Source organism: Falco cherrug, chromosome 11 (assembly GCF_023634085.1).
Source record: "Falco cherrug isolate bFalChe1 chromosome 11, bFalChe1.pri, whole genome shotgun sequence".
Taxonomy (NCBI): domain Eukaryota; kingdom Metazoa; phylum Chordata; class Aves; order Falconiformes; family Falconidae; genus Falco; species Falco cherrug.
This window is the reverse complement of record NC_073707.1, coordinates 22,292,179-22,308,691: the sequence shown is the minus strand read 5'-3', so window position 1 is coordinate 22,308,691 and position 16,513 is coordinate 22,292,179. Positions and strand designations below refer to the sequence as shown.

Sequence of the window (16,513 nt, the reverse complement as noted above, 5' to 3'; positions counted from 1 at the left end):
ATTTTTGAGGGATATATTAAGAAACTCTGAGGCTTGTACTTCAAGAATCTTTAAATTATTTTTTCACCACCTTCTTATTCAACAAACCTTAAAGAACTCATGAAGATGATGCACTGGCTTGATGCAAAGATCCTTGCCACCCTGCATTACACACTGTGATAAGGCTGGCCAGGAAACCAGCAAGTATTAACTCAGGCATGAGAGAGTTATGATGAAAATTTCTTAATAAATTACATAAAGCAGATGCTACACAGCTCATTCTTTGTGATTCTACTAGAACTCCTAGCTCACACCTAAAAACAGTACTTATACCTGCTAGGATTTAGTGTTGCATTACAGTTTTGTCTCAACAGCAGTTATTGCAAAGTACAAGACAAGAATTTTCCCTCTAGAAGGTAAGCCAAGCAAATGCTTCTCATGTTCTATATAAAGCTTGTGTGCACAGTTTAAGATGTTGTAAACATTTGCTGTTTAGCCCTACAAACCATTCAGATTCCATGATGGGAGGCAGAGACAGCTTGCAGTAAAATCTGCCTGTGATCTGTCTTTAGAATGTAGTCTGCTCTACAAACCTTGCCAAGCAGAGGTTGAATCTCCATTTCATCATCTAGCTGAGTCACTACTCCATCCCTGTGCTGTGAACTCTGATACGCTACTGAAAAAGAACAAAGACCCTCAAAATAGGCAGAGGGGATAAAAACAGAAACGGACAAAAATTAAACAGATTCTCCATTTTATTTCCAATAAAAATTCAGATCCTAGATGGATACAGCATCTGTAAAATACAAGAATAGACAGAATCTGTTAGAAATATTATTATTAGACTACTATCTTAAACACAAGTTTTACAGTTACAATCTAGATCAATCTCTTCATCTACTATAAAAGCAACCCCCTCATTTACAAAGAGGTGCAAGAATGGAAAAGTGTTAACAACTAGTTCAGTGACCCAAAGTAGCGTTTCACTGGTGGTACAGACTCCCCCAGCAGCTGGCCCTCCCGCTCACTGGCAGGGAGAGCCCTCATGGGTCTAGTTTCAGGATTTAACTGTGCTGCTTCTACTGTGCTTTTGCTAAGGCACAGAAGACAGACAGACAGATAGGAAGGACTGCACCCCTCTGATACTCCCTTTGACATTACTAGAAAAGTATTGCATTAGACTTCTGGGTGAGGGACCTAAAGGGACAGTCTCACTGAAGCCCTGGGGCCAAAACATCAACTGTGGAGGAGGTGCTAGTGGACAAACCAGGACAGCACACCCCTCAGTTAAAACATTTGGGAGGTAGGAGTAGAATCTTATCAACAGGTAGGAACTGGAGTAGGAGGGTACAAAAATACATGTACAAGATAACTTTAGAAGGGAGCTGGGGAGCAGTCCTGGAACTTGAGAAGTCCTTCCAGTCAACCTGAGCAAGCATACAGAACCCTTGGCAATGAGACAATCCCCCCCCTCAGCACAACAAGCCAGCAGCAAACCTTTCCTAGCTCCAGAAGGAGCACTTCTCAAATTGCCATGTCAAATACACAACAGCAACAGAGCAAAACCATAGCTCAAGTTTTTCCTCATACTAAGTAGGATTAAAAAAAAAGGCACACCAAAAACTGCCAATAACTTGTTGCTAAAATAAATCTACTTACCACTCGGATTCTGTGTCCAATGGCCTTGGCAGGAAGGTTGGAGCGGAACTTGGCACGAACCATGCCACTGTTCCCATGTGCGCGGGTTACCTTCCCCCAGATCACTCGTGTCCTGTTGGGCTTGCCACCAGGGGTTACGGTGTTGCTGAGGAGAGAGGAAAAGAACTGCTGAGCACACCAGTCACAGCTCTGTACAGGACTGATCAATGACAGTACAGACAATGCAGGCTCCTTAAGACACTTCATTAACTTTATTCCACAACTGTCCTTTAATAACGTATCTTCCACTATTATTTACCTGTGAAATTCATTAGGCCTGCAATTTTCACAATACCTTCCAAATGGGTAAGTAGTGCAGCTTGTAACTCACCAGAAGCTCCACTGGAGAGCTATAAACAAGTTAAAAAGCTTAAGAATTTGGAAAACACTGATACTAATATGATCAATCCAAAACCTCCTCAATTTCAACTCCAAAGAAAATGAAACATCTTATTTGTAAGATTTCTCTGGACACTAAGGCTGGAGAGGCCTAAGCCACTGGGACAGACTGCTAAAAATTGCTTTACAAGAAAAGCTATATGCCAGCCTGACCACCATCATTCCCAAGATAACAGTCTGATCAGTTTTATTCAATGCAATTCGGAACTCTTAACAATTACACTCAAAGAAAAGTGGAAGTTAGTAAGTAACTGTTCTTAAGGCCTCCACCAATGCCAGCACAGCAGAATTGACAGTGCTCTGACATCAGCATGCAAAAGGCAGGATACAAATTCCTCCAGACTTCACAAAGTATTTCTGCTGGACTTCAAAAATGAAACCAACCCAGGAAACTGGTCTATACAGTACTTCACAGACATTTTATTGATATATTGAGCCCAATTTATTTTTGTTCTAACAAAAAAGCTCTATAAACAGACTGCTCACATCCTGACATTTACAAAAGCTGACATAGGAATTGGCTAATTTGGCATACTAATAAATAGTAACTTACTTTTTAGCTTTGTATACGTAGGCGCACCTCTTGCCCAAGTAGAAGTCTGTCTCCTGACGGGCATAAACACCTTCAATTTTCAAAAGGGCTGTGTGCTCCCGCTGGTTTCGGAGGCCACGTTTGTAGCCAGCAAAGATGGCCTTGCACCACAGCCTAAAGGCATGGAAAACATTTACAAATTGCAATTCACTCCGAAGTATCAAATGTAAAATCAGGTACTGTTTCAGCACAAACTATTTCCACACCAGTAGAGATTTAGCTGAGGAAAAAATCCTGTCGCTTTTGCTTTTATAAATTACTGCAAATCCTTATGTTCAGTCAACAGAGGAAAGCTAAGTAACTGGAACATGAAGTATTTATGAGCACTTTGTATCCTTCTGCTTGTTATAAATTTCTGCCACTACAGGCTTCACACTACAACCGAAGTGCTTCAGCACTAGTAGGTGTTACGTTTTCAAATATCTACTAACACTCAGTGATGAATAAATACTACTTTTTTTTCTATAGGTAACATCAACTGAATCTCCTGTGCTGCAGTAACTGCTATAGAAGATATTAACCGCTGCTAATTTGTAGAGAGACAGTCCCACATACACTGGACAAGAAACATTACACAAACTCAACAATTCTTCATGATGAAGACCTGCCTGTACTACACAGGTAAGGCAACCATGGGACTCATTCCACACATCGTGTACACAGCATGACTGTCTCAACTGCATCCAGCAACTGTCCCATAGCACAACAGGGATCAAACTAAGCTACCCAGTACCACCTTCCACGCATGCACAACGTGAGATAAACTCCACACATAAATATCAAGACAAAAAGCTGTGATTCAGATTCAATCCCTCCACCATTTACAAACTCAAGCCCTACACCCACCATAGGGAAAACTCGATGGCACAGCAGCTCCCTTACCCAAAGAAGCAGTATGTCAAAGCCTCTGCTGTACAGTGCAGGTGCACAAAGACTATGCTATCAAAACCACCATTAATATCCTGCATCTACTGACAGGCCAGGGAAAGCGTGGCACACAGCACCAACAGCTACAACCAGCTTCAGAACAGGGAGCTACAACTGGGTGCGTTTAATAGAAGGCCCAGCAGGATACTGGGCAGAGAAGCGGCCCTGGAAAATGAGAACTGCCGCAGGAAAACGGATGACTACCCGCAGCTTTAACAAAAGCTCTCAGAAACGCTCAGCTTGTCTAGAGGACTTGTCGAAAGCGCACCGTAACAGCGAGCCCAGAGCCACCTCGGGGCTGTCACTCACCTGCCGGTCATTGTGTCCTCCTGAAGCCCCGGTCCCTGCAGGCCTAGAAGGGACACACAAGCCATGAGTCCCGCAGGCCGGCGGCTCCGCAGGCCCAGTCCGGGGGCCGCGACATTCTGCCGGCCGGCGGCCACCCAGAGCAAGGCGACGCGGGCCGCCAGCCGCCCCAGGCCGGGCTCCGGCTCACGGGGCAGGGAAGGGCACCCCTCCGCTTCCCCACGGAACGGGACGCTCCAGCCCTATTTCAGCTGCGGGCCTCAACCCGCGGCCGGGACCATCCGCCGCACATCGGCGCCATCCCGCCCTCCACCCGCTCCGCACGGCGCCAGCCGCAGCGCGCCGGGAGCCTCGCGCCCGCCGACGGCCCCACGGCGGGGGCAGCTCCCCCTGCCCGCCACCCCGCGCCGCCGCTCCCCGGCTCACCCCCCGGCGCCGAACCAAGATGGCGGCAAAAGGGAGCCCAGCCGCGCTGCCTTCCGGGATATGGGCGGGCAGGACCCCCGCGGGGGCGCCAGCACCGCCTGAGCGGGCGAAACCCAGGCGGCCCCGGCGGGTCGGGTACATCGCCCCCAGCGCCGTCCCGCGCCCGCTGCCCCGCGCCCCCTCCCTCCCCCGGGCGGCGATCCGGGCAGGGGCGGCCCCAGCCCCGCCGTGCAGGCACCCGCACGGGCAGCCCCGCGAGGCCCCCGGAGCGTGGGGGTCGTCATGGAGACGGGCGCCACCGCCGCCGCGTCCCGGTGAGCGCTGCAGCGGGCCGCGGCCGGGCCGCTCCCAGCACCGGCGGCGGGCGGGCAGGCGGGCGAGCGAGGGGGTGCCCGGCCCGGTACCGGCGGCCCAGCTGCTGTGGGCAGCGCCCTGCGGACGCCCGGGGTGGGAGCGGGGGTAAATCCCGGTGCGTGGGTGGAGGGGAGGCCTGGCAGGGCGGGGGGCTGCGAGGGGGCGGGAGGCGGCGAAGGGCAGCTCTCGGCGTTTCGGGGGGCGGCCGGGCTCGGGGGGCTCTTCTGATGGCTGCCTCCAGGCCCTGCCTGCCCGCCTCCGGGCTCACCTTCATCAGTGAATCATCTCAACATTTTATTCCCGATATCGCCTTGGTGACAGAAAACTTCATTTCTATGCTCAAATCCCTGTAATGAAATTTCACATTCCTGTGTTTTCCTAAAGAAGAGCAGGTGGAAGCATGTACTTACCTGTTTTCCCACATCAGGGTCATTCGCTCCAGATTTCCCTCACTTCCCTCAGCCAGAAATTCAGATGCATTCTCAGAGCACTTTCAGTGATTTAGGAACTTACTCCAAATACAAAATGTGCCCTGGCTGTCTGGACTTTCCCTGTAACTTTGTTCCTAAAGTGCCTTAAGCTGCATTTGAACATGTGCCCAGAGCATATTTATGAAAAATTGGACCTCAGGAGCAAAATCTACCATCATCTTGTCACTGGCTGGGCCTGGAGACCTTGAACCTGGACTGAGGAATTAAATCCTGATGCAGGAGTACAATTAAGTCTATCTGTACTTTGCTGGGCCAGGGCAGAAGCACTTAATGCCTTGTAAGCATGCATAAGCAGAGGTTTTCTTTAAATAAATTCAATTGTTAGGAGGTAGGAGCAAAGAAGGGATGAAACATGAATTCTCCAAATTATTCTGCTGGCTTCTATTTTAAGGAAAAGGTAGAAAGCAAAGCAATGTTCAGTAATCTACCCACTTAACAGTACCAAATGTGTGCTGGGAATCTCTGCGCAGAGAAAGGACACAATCCCTGCTTTGAGGAGAATAAACTACCTGTCAGAACACTCTCTTTTCCAGCAGTGGAGATGACACAGCCAGTAAATGCTCTCTAAATCTTATCTTTAATGTCCCATGCAGATTTAGTCCCATATGGACGTACAGATAAAAGTAGCACCATGTCTTTCACTCCTGTGCTCAGTTCTCCAGGGTTCTCGTCAGCACATCCTCAGACAGCAGGAGCAAAATGTCTCTCTACAGTTAGTCCTAAATTGCCAAAACCAAGATTACTTCAGCTTTTCAAGGTTTCTTTTCCTCTCTCTCTCTCTTCAGATGAGCAACTTACATTCTAACATTTGAGTGGTAGGCAGAGTTTTGTAAGGCCACAACTATTTTGCTTGCCTAAGAGATTTTTTTTTTTTGTTAAAAACTAAGGTATTTCTGATTTGTGGCCCAGTCACTGCTACTGTGGATATTCAGAATCTCTCTTTGCCAATCATTTGCAAAATGGAGCTAAAGAAGATGTAATGTTCCCAGCTTCACATTTTATCACTGGAATTCATTGGTATCTCCTTAATCAGCTATAAGGAATGCTGTAAAACATGCTGCCTTTGAAGCCTTTTTAGTTTATCAGGCAGCAGGATGGGAGAAACATGCATCCAGGACTCTCACACAGCAGAGGGAGTTGCAATCCCCAAAGGGACAGGAGGCCAGACCTTTTATACAGTTGTTTTAAAAATTATTTCTTGATATGTTTTTCTTTCCTTTTAGATCAGCAGGGAAAGAATGTCAACCTAGACTCTTGGGGCAAGCTTCACATACCTCTTTTTTTTTTATTAATGCAGTTTAATGAAGGAGTTCAGCAAAGCACAGTGATTAAGGTTGATGCCAACGGCTGCATCAGGATGATCTGTGGGCACTGTGTAAACGCTAAAATCCAGGGAGAGCAGCTGACTATTTGCAGTGTTTCTTAACGCCCCAGACAGTGGTTTCCTTCTCACTTCCAAGTCAACATAAGCCCAGAGTGTGCTGGCTTGGCACACGCATCTGCTGAGTGAGTATACGGTTATAGGAGGAGATACACAGGGGGAGCAAACCAGCAGGCTTTAGAGAAACATTCCAGCTGTGAACTTTCTTAATGCATATTAATATCTTGACTTAATTCTTTCTTGGACAGAAGCTGCTGATGGGATAAAGGAAAGTTGTTGCATTCTGCTTTGTTTCCAAAAAAGTCACTTTTTCCTATGAGAGCTTCAAGTGTTGTTTCTTCTTTCAAGAATGCTGTTGTAATCATCTGTCACAGCTATCTCACAACAGATCTTTTTTCACTGTATTTTTAGCATTAGGACTCTACATGTAATAGATTATCCTTATGTTGTTTAGACTCAACATTTGGATCACAGATTTTTTAAAAAGATAAAAACAAGTAAAAGTTTTACAAATATTTTATTAGTGCCTGTTGACTGGAAAGAGACATGATCCGGCTTTCTCTATGTAAAAATACTTCATTCATGCATCTCCACTTCTATCATTGATTTGAAGGTTGAAAAGAAAGGAAAAGTGATGGGTTTAGTTTATTACACACATCATTAGCTATTTGTTTGTTAATTATCAGATTTCTATCTCAAGCTGTAGCATTTTTTTTTTGTATTTAAGAGAAAGAGAAAAAAAATTCAGAAGCAAAATGAGGAAATCAATTCCTGCTTAGTCATAGGTGGCCATCAAAAGACCTGAACAGTGGGAATTAGGTAAGACAATATAAATACAAGAAGGATAGTAAACATATTTGTAATATTCAGAATCACTCCTTTGCTGTTATCTTCTCCTGCCATGATTTAAGCAAGCTTCTTGAAGTAATTTAGGGTGCCTCTATGATTATCTTCTCTGAAAGGCTGTTCCGTATCTTCACCCATGCAGAAGTTAGAGACCTTATCATAATTGCCTGGCTATGGGGAAATTATACTCCTTTGACCCTGGACCAGTATTATCCTTTAACTTAAATAGCTCTGTCTCTCCCTGGTATCTGCTCTTCATATATTTACATTATAGAGAGTAATCACAACCCTCAATTCTTTTAACCCCTTGTAAAAGGGAATTTCTATTCGCATGATCATGCCACTAGTCGCCTTCTGTACCTGTGCTTGTTTTTAAACACAAACAACTAGAAACATGCACCATGCCTTATATGAGGTTTACTGAAGCCTTATGCAGCAGCACTAGTACTTCTTTTTATCTGCTGAAAATAGCAGTCTTGCTACATCATAGGACTTGGCATTATTCGTGGTTCACAACACTGGAGTCATGCCACCCCTGAACCCTCTCTTCCACCCTGTGCTCCCACCTTCATAGCAGAAACTCTTGTGAAAACCCTTAATGCAAGACTCTGCACCTGGTAGTCTTGCATTCTAAGTTATTATTCAGTTAATCAAAGAAAAGGGTCTAGGCTGAAAGGAGCAATATTCCAGTTTCATTGACTGTACATATAGCTGTCATGAAAAAGACTGCCACTCACACACTAGGCTTTTTATTGTAGTCTCATGCACAAGGGGAGCCATGTCCTATTACAAAGGACACTACATTTCAATACATTGTATTAAACAACTTACTGTAGGAGTCAGGGACATCAAGAAACAAATGCATAAAATCTAAGTTATATTTGTTTGGTTTACCTATTCTGTTCTGATAGAGAGCTAATAAACCTGCACTGAAAAGTGGCCCGTGTTTTATGCAAGTGAAATTAATTTCATGTTCCAATTGTAAATTATTTTCTTCAACAACAACAAAAAAATGTCTGTGAGCAAGACAAAGGGATGCTTAAGTATACATGTGAGCAAGACAAAGGGATGCTTAAGTATACATCTGAGCAGTTTCATATTTGAAATGCATTTTAAAATAAAACAACACAGAATGTTAAAGATAGTTTACTTAGTCCAGATACTGGTTTTTGTTTGACTTTCAGCATCTTAAGGTGGTAACAGTTCCTGCTGAGGGGACTGGGATCATAAAAGTGTTAAGGCTACATAGTAATAACAAGGAATGATTAGAGCATGAAGGTTCGCCATCTGAGATTTTATAAGGTGTGGATATTTTTTTTCCTTTTAAAAAAGCACCTTCGTTCTGTTGTTTCCCAAAGAACAAAGTCCATCATGAAACACTGTTCCCCCTTGAACTGAATGGTGAGGCCACCTCACCTAGTTTGTGACTTCCATATCCATTCTCTTCTCAGCCTGTCTACCCCAATCTACTGTAGGAGGGACCAGGACCTACTTTGTTTTGTGAAAGCTAAACATTTCCACTGTCCCTGAATGCAGCCATTAGCAGAGCATGGCTCCCCTCATAAACAGTGTATGAAAGGCTATAAACAAAGCTAGGGAAGTATATGAAAGGTTGCCAATACTACTTCAGCTCTACCTTTAGTTTAAACTACTGTTACTAACATTACTAACACCATAGTCTTTCTCATTGGTACCTTTTGTCTTTGTTCCTCTTAGCAAGAACACAGAGACTAAAGAAATGGAAAAATTCACTCATCTGGAAGCTCTGCTGTTTACTGCTGTGCTGGAGAATTGTGTGGATCAACTCTCAATTCTTGGATATATCATGCCAGTTTCATATGAGGGCAAGACAGACTTCAGCCACGTATGTGCCTCTATCCTCCCTGCTTAAAAAAAAAATTTTTTTTTTCTTGTCTTGGTTTTATGTTTTCTACCACCATTTTTAAAAAAATCAGTTCATATTTTTTCTAAGTGCTCCATGACCCTTGGGTGAAGAAAGACAATGAAAGTGCATGGCTGATCAACTGCAGCATCACTGAGAAGCCTCTGTCAAGGTTTTGTGCAAAAAACTCTATTGACCCAAGATGAGGTTCCTGGGCTTATAATTTTAAAATCTTGGTGGTTAGATGACAAGCAAAGCATTAGGGAAAAGGAAGAAAAACATAAGGTTCTTATGTAGATACAAAAGAGTAGTATATTTGAAAGTACTCAAACCCAGGGTAATTCTGTTCCTCTCTAAGTCCATGCTAAAGTTCCTTTAGTCCCCGCAGACAATGAATTAAGAAAGATTCCACTTCAAAATAGGTTAGTAACTGCCCATTCTCAATGACCATTATTAATTAATTGATTTCTAATAGGCATCATAACTAACAGGGCTTGGGCAGAGATACAAAGAGCAGAGAAGAAGCCCTAATTCTCAGGCAGAGGTGTGTTGCTGTGGAGGAAGATGTGATATTTCTGGTAGCTGATAGACACATGCAACAGGATGGGACAGTCCTGAGGGGTAAACGGTTCTAAGTTCTGTCGTCATATATTTTAAGTGACATAGCAGATGGTTTCCAATTTAAGCCAGTTTGAAACTTTTTTAAAAGGAACTCAAAAAGTGTGTGACTAGGATGGAAATAAAAACTGGGATCTGAGTTTTCAGGTCCAATGCTGTTTGCTCTGTCTAACGTACCACTAAGAATGCAAGAGGAAGGTAAATCAATATGTTATTTTCTACGTGTTTCCTTTCCATACCACCTACTTTTCAAAAATCCAGTGCGAAGCAGCAGAAACTGGTGTTTCAGTAAATTTTAGGGCATGAACGATGCTTAGACTGTGCAACAGAGGGCACTCCTCCCCTAAGAGAGTCCTGTGAGCCAGTCTCACCTGCTTCCAGAGGATGCTTCTCCCTCAGAGACCTGGGTGGGAAACCTCTTTGCCAGCAACAAAATCACAGAGAAAGAGCATATATCTCGAGGACAGTAGGAGTTCTTCAGACACACAGACTGAGGTTGGTAGACCTACTAAAAGTACACTTACATTACAAAGAAAACACCTTAGCTTTTCTCTTCAATCACAGATGCTCATTTTTACCAAGTCACTACTTAAGCCACAATTTTCTCACAGACTATAAACCCTGCTTGTGTTCTTAAAGATGCCAAAACAAATCGAGAAGGAAACAATTTTGAAACAAGAAAATGGCTTAGGGAAGCTACTTGCTAACTTTGGTGCTCTGTAATTTGATATTCCTCTTCGTTTCTCAGTTTACATTTGTCTGTTACTGTATTTGGAGAAGACTTGTATTTACAAAGCACCCTGGAGCTCTGTCAGTCAAACAAATCAACAACATTTTCAAAGACTGACATCTAAATTTCAGTTGATGACAGTTTTGAGAGGATTAATTACAGTGTTGGCCAGCACCTCATCGATTTTCCAAATCAGGGACTTTGTACATTGCTTCACGCAGGGCATCCCCCAGAGGAAAGCTGCCTTTCTGTTTGCAGAATTTTGGGCAAAAAGACTAGCAAAAGATAAACAGCTAGGAGAACACATGGATGGCAACACATGCAGTTTACAAATCCCTTGCTCTTACGTAGTTATTTGGTAATTATTAGCATGCAAGTCCCTCCTGTTTATAGACAATCCAGTTATAGCCTGTCTTGAACTTTCCCAGACATTAAAAAACATTTGTCAGAACATTCATAAAATCTACATGATATTAAAGCCTGTTTGCCAAACTCAGTTCTTTCTGAAGTACAGCCATCACCAGCAAACTATTTAAACCTTTTTTTTTTTTCTAGTTAACGATGTAATTTTCATTGGTCTGTGTATATTTTGCATGCGATTCATTTAATGTAAATTGAAATGTCCAGAAATTAAGCATGTAGTCACCTAGACTTCTTCTGTAGTCAGTGGTGAGTCAGGCACTGCCAGAGGTGGATTCATCCCATCCGGAGATGTCCCAGATACTCAGAACTTGGAACGAAGCAGCCCCTTGCAGTGCCCTGCTCACTGCCCTTGCAGAGCACGGCAGCGTCGCAGGCCACTAATGGAGCCTCGCTCGACAAGTAACTTCTTGGAAGTACTGGCATACACAGTTGCTGCCCTGACTGCCTATTACTCTGCCCTCTGTGCTGTGTTGGCACAAACGTGTGCATGTGGCTGTGGAGGGATCTGGGCTGTGAACTGGTGCTGCTAAAAATGAATTATTTTTTTTTCCTTTTTGCTGGAAAATACTTCAGCTCAGTGAGTCCTTTAATCCATTTCCCCAAGCAGCCAGGGTGGGGAGTAGGCAGCTCTGGACTGGGATGGGGCTGGCAGTGACTGCGTTACTGGCTTCAGTGTACTGCTACTAAGTGTTCAGCCACAGAGATACTGGTAGACAGGCAAGAAAATTTTCTCTTTTAATGTCCCACTGCATACACCTGCTTTCTTACCCATAGCACATAAAGCAGAGAAATTCCTAGAAGCAAGGGCTCAGCCGATTTTATAGCGTGCTTTTGCTTTTCTGGGACGTTTTCTTTTTTAATAAAATTGTGCACAGCCACAAGATACCTTTCCATGTAGAAGAGAACTGACAATATTTTGAACTTCTTCTTTGAATTCATGTTATACTTCCTCTGTTGTCACTCTCAAAAAACCCCAGCTAAGTAGATGGCTGATGCCTATCATTTATTTCACACATCTCAGCTCTTGTTATAACAATAATATTGTAGGGAAATGTCATGGTGACAAGCAGTGGGAAATAGCCAAGATAGAGAGAAGGCAGAGGGGAAGCAGGCTAACAGTCTTCCAGTACATAAAAGCTGCTGCAAAGAAGAATGAAATTATTTGTTCTCCTAGAGACTAGGAGAAGCCGCCAGGGGCTCAACTGCAGCTGATGAGAAAAAAATCTTTCTTATGGTAAAGATTGTTGTGATATGCTGGCACTGGCAGAAGGGTGCGTAATCTCCATTGCTGGACATCATTAAAAACGTGTCAGGAATGAGAGTCTGAACCATCATCTCTTGGGGCAGATGAATTCACCTTTTGAGGCCTTTTATAGCCACTTTAGAACTTTTGATCCCAAGAACTTTAATAAGTCTACATTGTGTGCTCAAAGCTAACCCAAGAGAAACATTTCTGTTCTTCTACTCTGTGCAGAATGTAACATACACTATCAACTGCTCTTAGAATAGCTTCATTCTAGATTATTATTAATTTTTCTTCCTCTCAGATAATGATGCAGAGGGTTTATTTCTACTGCCCAGTGTGCAAGCAGGTCTCTCTGATTCCCTTTTAGACTGGCATCCAGGAAATGAAAGAAATCAGAGAGACCCAGAAGGAGCTGGATATTAGCTACCAAGAGCTTATGTCAGCAAGGCAAGGGAGTGGGGAAACAGTTACCTTCATGTCTCTGAAAAGCAGCAAACACGAGCAGCAGCTGGGGAAAACTGAGGATCTAAAAAGAATCCATCATCTTTCCAATAGGGCCATGAAAGACAGTGCTTTATCAGTAGAGAATCTCAGAAAGATTCAGGCTGACAGGTGAGTGAAGCACAAATATGGTAACTGTGGGGATGCTCGGAGCTGTAAAGTTCTCAGTCAAATCTCTTGAAAGCAAAAATGCAAGTTCCCTGCTCACCTGCTGCTGGTGTACCTCAGCTTGGTCCAGAAGGAGTACCTCTAAAGAGAGCAGCGGGGTCTAGTTTCATAGGCCATTTAGTTCTGGCCTTTGCTTGCCTCTGGATGCTAAGTAATGATGATCAGTTTATTTTGAATGGAGTTGCAAAATACTACCCAGAGTATAATGGTTGCTTGGGTGGAATTCACACCAGGTACTTACTACCAGTGCTGAAGTTCTGGTATCTGGAGTCAGGCTCCCCTAGCAGGTATGTACAGACAAAGTGGGATCTGAGCATTGTCTCGTGAACTCACTTATTTGCAGGGCACACAGAGCTTCTATGGCAGCTACAGCCATTCTTTATAGAACAGATAATGTATATAAAGACCAAAGAGTTTATTTTTTTTTTAAATAAATTTTACTCCTGCACCTAATCCAGTGCCTTGATTTGCAGAAGTACCAGCAGCCTTTGGTTTAAAAGATGGACTGGGGAGCTGAGCATTCAGTATGCATTTTTCTGCATCCTGGCTTCTGTTCTTTAATGTTATTTCAACAAAAAGCTTAAAGAAGATGCTAACACAAATGAGGAAAATGCAGCTAAAATATAAAGACTGTATTTCAAAGCACTATGAAATTCAATAAACTAGGCAAGCCCATGGATTTGTTAAGATCAGCTTAGGGCTGTACTGGGATATTTTGACACCCAGATATCCCTTCACAGACACACTCATCTGCATCCCCAGGTCTTGTTTTCCAAGATCCACCTATCTGTCACCACTACTGCAGGCCAGCAGCCTTCTTCCTGGCTGGCCATGGCATGGCATGGGTATGTTTTTGCCTTTTTGCTATTTCCTAGACTAGCATTCAGGACAGCATTTTAAAATTATAAGTTATGAACTCCTAATACAGAGTTCTCCAGATGTACAGGAAGCAGATACCATGGGAGAAGCACTCCTGAGTTTGATAGGACATAAGAACAGAAATGGGATCTTATATTTCCTTCCCTTCTTAGCTGTAAACAATAATGGATAAAGGCACCAGACACTGTATTACCAGTACCTATAAATTACTGTTGTGTTCCTTTTCCTGGCAGGCAGTATGCAAGTGATGTAATTACAATTACTATGAAAAAGATGCAGGAATTGGGAACATTTAATAGCCTGACAGAAGCTAATGAGAGAGAGAAGGCAAGAAAGAGCAAGTTTCATGACATCCTCATGAGGTTAGTGCTGTGTTCAGCCTCTTAACTGTGTTCAGTACTTCCTGCTTAGTACATGCTAAGAAGAAAAAAGCCACAACCCAAAATACAGAATGGATTCCGCTTTTTCAGCTTGAATTATTCTGTCTGCTTTACAAATTGTATTTCTTTCCCCTTCAGAAAGAAATAATGGATGGCTCTGATGATGATCTGAGCTAGGAATTGCCTGAGCTTTGACCAGACTGGACACCAGTGTCTGCATTAGTGCAAATGCTGCCCTGTATCAATTAAAACATAATGCAGTGTAGGAGCTCCCTGATCTTTAACTCTTGTCCCCAGCGAAAGCCAGAGCAGCAGAGAGTCTGTTCAAATCAGGGCCAGCAACATACGGTCTTTAGGTTATGTGGTGCTCAGGAGAATCTGCTCTGACCCATATGCTAATGTGGTCCCTTTTCCCAGTAGCAGCAAGGGGCTAGCACAGATGGTGACAGAGGCAGTTGTCCTATTTAAAACTAATCCACCAGCCACTGCACTACAGATCCTCTTCTGTCCCCAGCCTCACAGGGTACGGGTTTGTTATCAACTCAGACTGGTGATTCCTTAGCTCAAAGTTCTGTGCACTAAAGGTATGGAGTTTTTTTCAGCATGTGAAGCTCTGGTTCAATCTCAAACCTGTCAGAGAGAATAGCACTCATTAGAGAAGTATTTGACCATTTTAAAGCTACTTTGTTCTGAGTAGCAGCTCAGGCCTATCATTGAAGGTAGACAAAGTCATGATTTGTCATGAGTCCAACCTACTGGAGCAGCTCTGGTGGTGGCTCAGGGGTCTGAAATGTGTGATTTCAAGCACAAACCCCAACTCTTCCACTGTCTAAAACCAATGGGTTTATTGTTTATCCATGGAAGGGACAGAAAACAAAAATGAAGGCAACAATTCCTTGTGGAATAACTATCCAATACTGGAAGGTGGAAAGGAGCAGACCAATTACAATTAGAAAGGACATAATACTTTTTATTCCGTTCTGGCAACCATATCTAGTCAATATATTGTCTGTTCTGCTATACATTCTTTTCGTGGAATTCCCTTGATCTGTCTTTCAATATAATTTATACTTGCCTGGTTTTGTGTCAATATACTAGTCTGAAAGCAGTCTGCAGTAAGGATGGAACTCTTTATCAGGGGCTTTTGTTCATTACAGTCACCCAGCTAAGGGCTCTGAAAATGAAGTGTATGTTTGATTGTAAGGCTGGGATATGGTACAAAGTCTCAGGTATGAACTGTAGCATTTACTAGCTTTAAATCAAATCATAAGCATAAAAACTTAGAATAGCACTCCGAGTGAAGAGAAGAAGACCTAGAAAGTTACTGCATTTGAGTTTTTTTAGACAGGTAGACACCTCTCTAGCTTTTGGCTTTCACTCGTATCTCTTCATGGATCTCAGAACCTGAGGCAATGTTTTTTGAAAGACTGAAAATAATTTTGAAAGAAAGAAAAAATTCTCCATATATATAATGAAACTTACACAATTTGGCACTGTCTGCTGATTAGGCATGCTTTTTCACAGAATCAGGGAGATTTTTGCCTGAAACGCAGAAATAGTTACTCAGTGAAGGCATCTTCCCTCTGCTATAGGAATTGCATCATTCTCAACTCCACTCCAGGCTTCCAAGAAGAGCATCCCCTGGGTTTTGGCTTATTCTTCCTTTCATTCCCATCTTCCTTGCTCAGTCTGTGCACCTCTTCTTTCAGGATTTATTTACCAAGTCACTAGCTTTGGTGAGAAGTCTCTGTTTCTGACTTGCAGATGTGCAGCCTGCCTAAGGCTCAGTGAAGGGATGAATGCCTTTTTTGCTGCTCAAGCCACAGGAAACAGCTTGTCTTCTGCTGGTTTGAAGAAGGAGGCTGAGCTTTTGTGTCCGCTCCTTCTAGTTCAGTTGTTAGAAACTCATTGAGAGAGCGGGATCAGTGGGACAGTGTTCAGCTAGGTGCCACAATGGATCAGGAGACAGGAAGCTCTCCTTCTAGGTCAACAGCTCTTGTCTTTTTTGATATATTTAAGTGATTGTATTTTCCCATTTTTCTTCAGGGAGGAGGAAGGAAAGGAGGAGATAAAGTCACTCAAGAAACAGCTGCAAGATGTCAAGGAACAAACTGAAATAGAACTTCAGGTGAGATGACTTAGCACTGGGCATCATGCCAGGGGGGAAGCCTGTTAGCAAGCTTGCCTCTGCTGCCCAGGAACTAGCATTCAGATGAGAGGACATGTGGCATGTATAATGATCCATCATTTAGGAATATAGAAGCAGAATAATTGCAATAAAGATCTG

The 16,513-nt window shown here is 43.3% G+C and overlaps 2 protein-coding genes across 4 annotated transcripts in view; one reads left to right on the top strand and one right to left on the bottom strand.

Annotated features, from left to right (window-relative positions):
* Positions 1-716: 716 nt before the first annotated feature.
* Positions 717-4,457, bottom strand: RPL35A (ribosomal protein L35a). Its single transcript, XM_055723661.1, has 5 exons — positions 4,328-4,457; positions 3,905-3,947; positions 2,630-2,782; positions 1,639-1,783; positions 717-775 (listed from the first exon to the last, which is right to left on the bottom strand). Exons 2-5 carry the CDS (start codon positions 3,913-3,915, stop codon positions 752-754), a joined length of 333 nt encoding a protein of 110 aa, XP_055579636.1. The 5' UTR covers positions 3,916-3,947; positions 4,328-4,457; the 3' UTR covers positions 717-751.
* The window catches only part of IQCG (IQ motif containing G), a 23,721-nt gene continuing 11,554 nt past the window's right edge, over positions 4,347-16,513 (top strand). The window contains exons 1-5 of one of the 3 annotated variants that reach the window (XM_055723659.1): positions 4,542-4,641; positions 9,116-9,263; positions 12,666-12,910; positions 14,080-14,208; positions 16,273-16,354. In XM_055723659.1, coding sequence (XP_055579634.1) covers positions 4,610-4,641; positions 9,116-9,263; positions 12,666-12,910; positions 14,080-14,208; positions 16,273-16,354 — 636 coding nt within the window. In that variant the 5' untranslated portion in view covers positions 4,542-4,609. Of the gene's footprint in view, positions 4,642-9,115; positions 9,264-12,665; positions 12,911-14,079; positions 14,209-16,272; positions 16,355-16,513 lie in introns of all 3 variants that reach the window. The other 2 variants (XM_055723658.1, XM_055723660.1) reach the window with 2 other exon arrangements.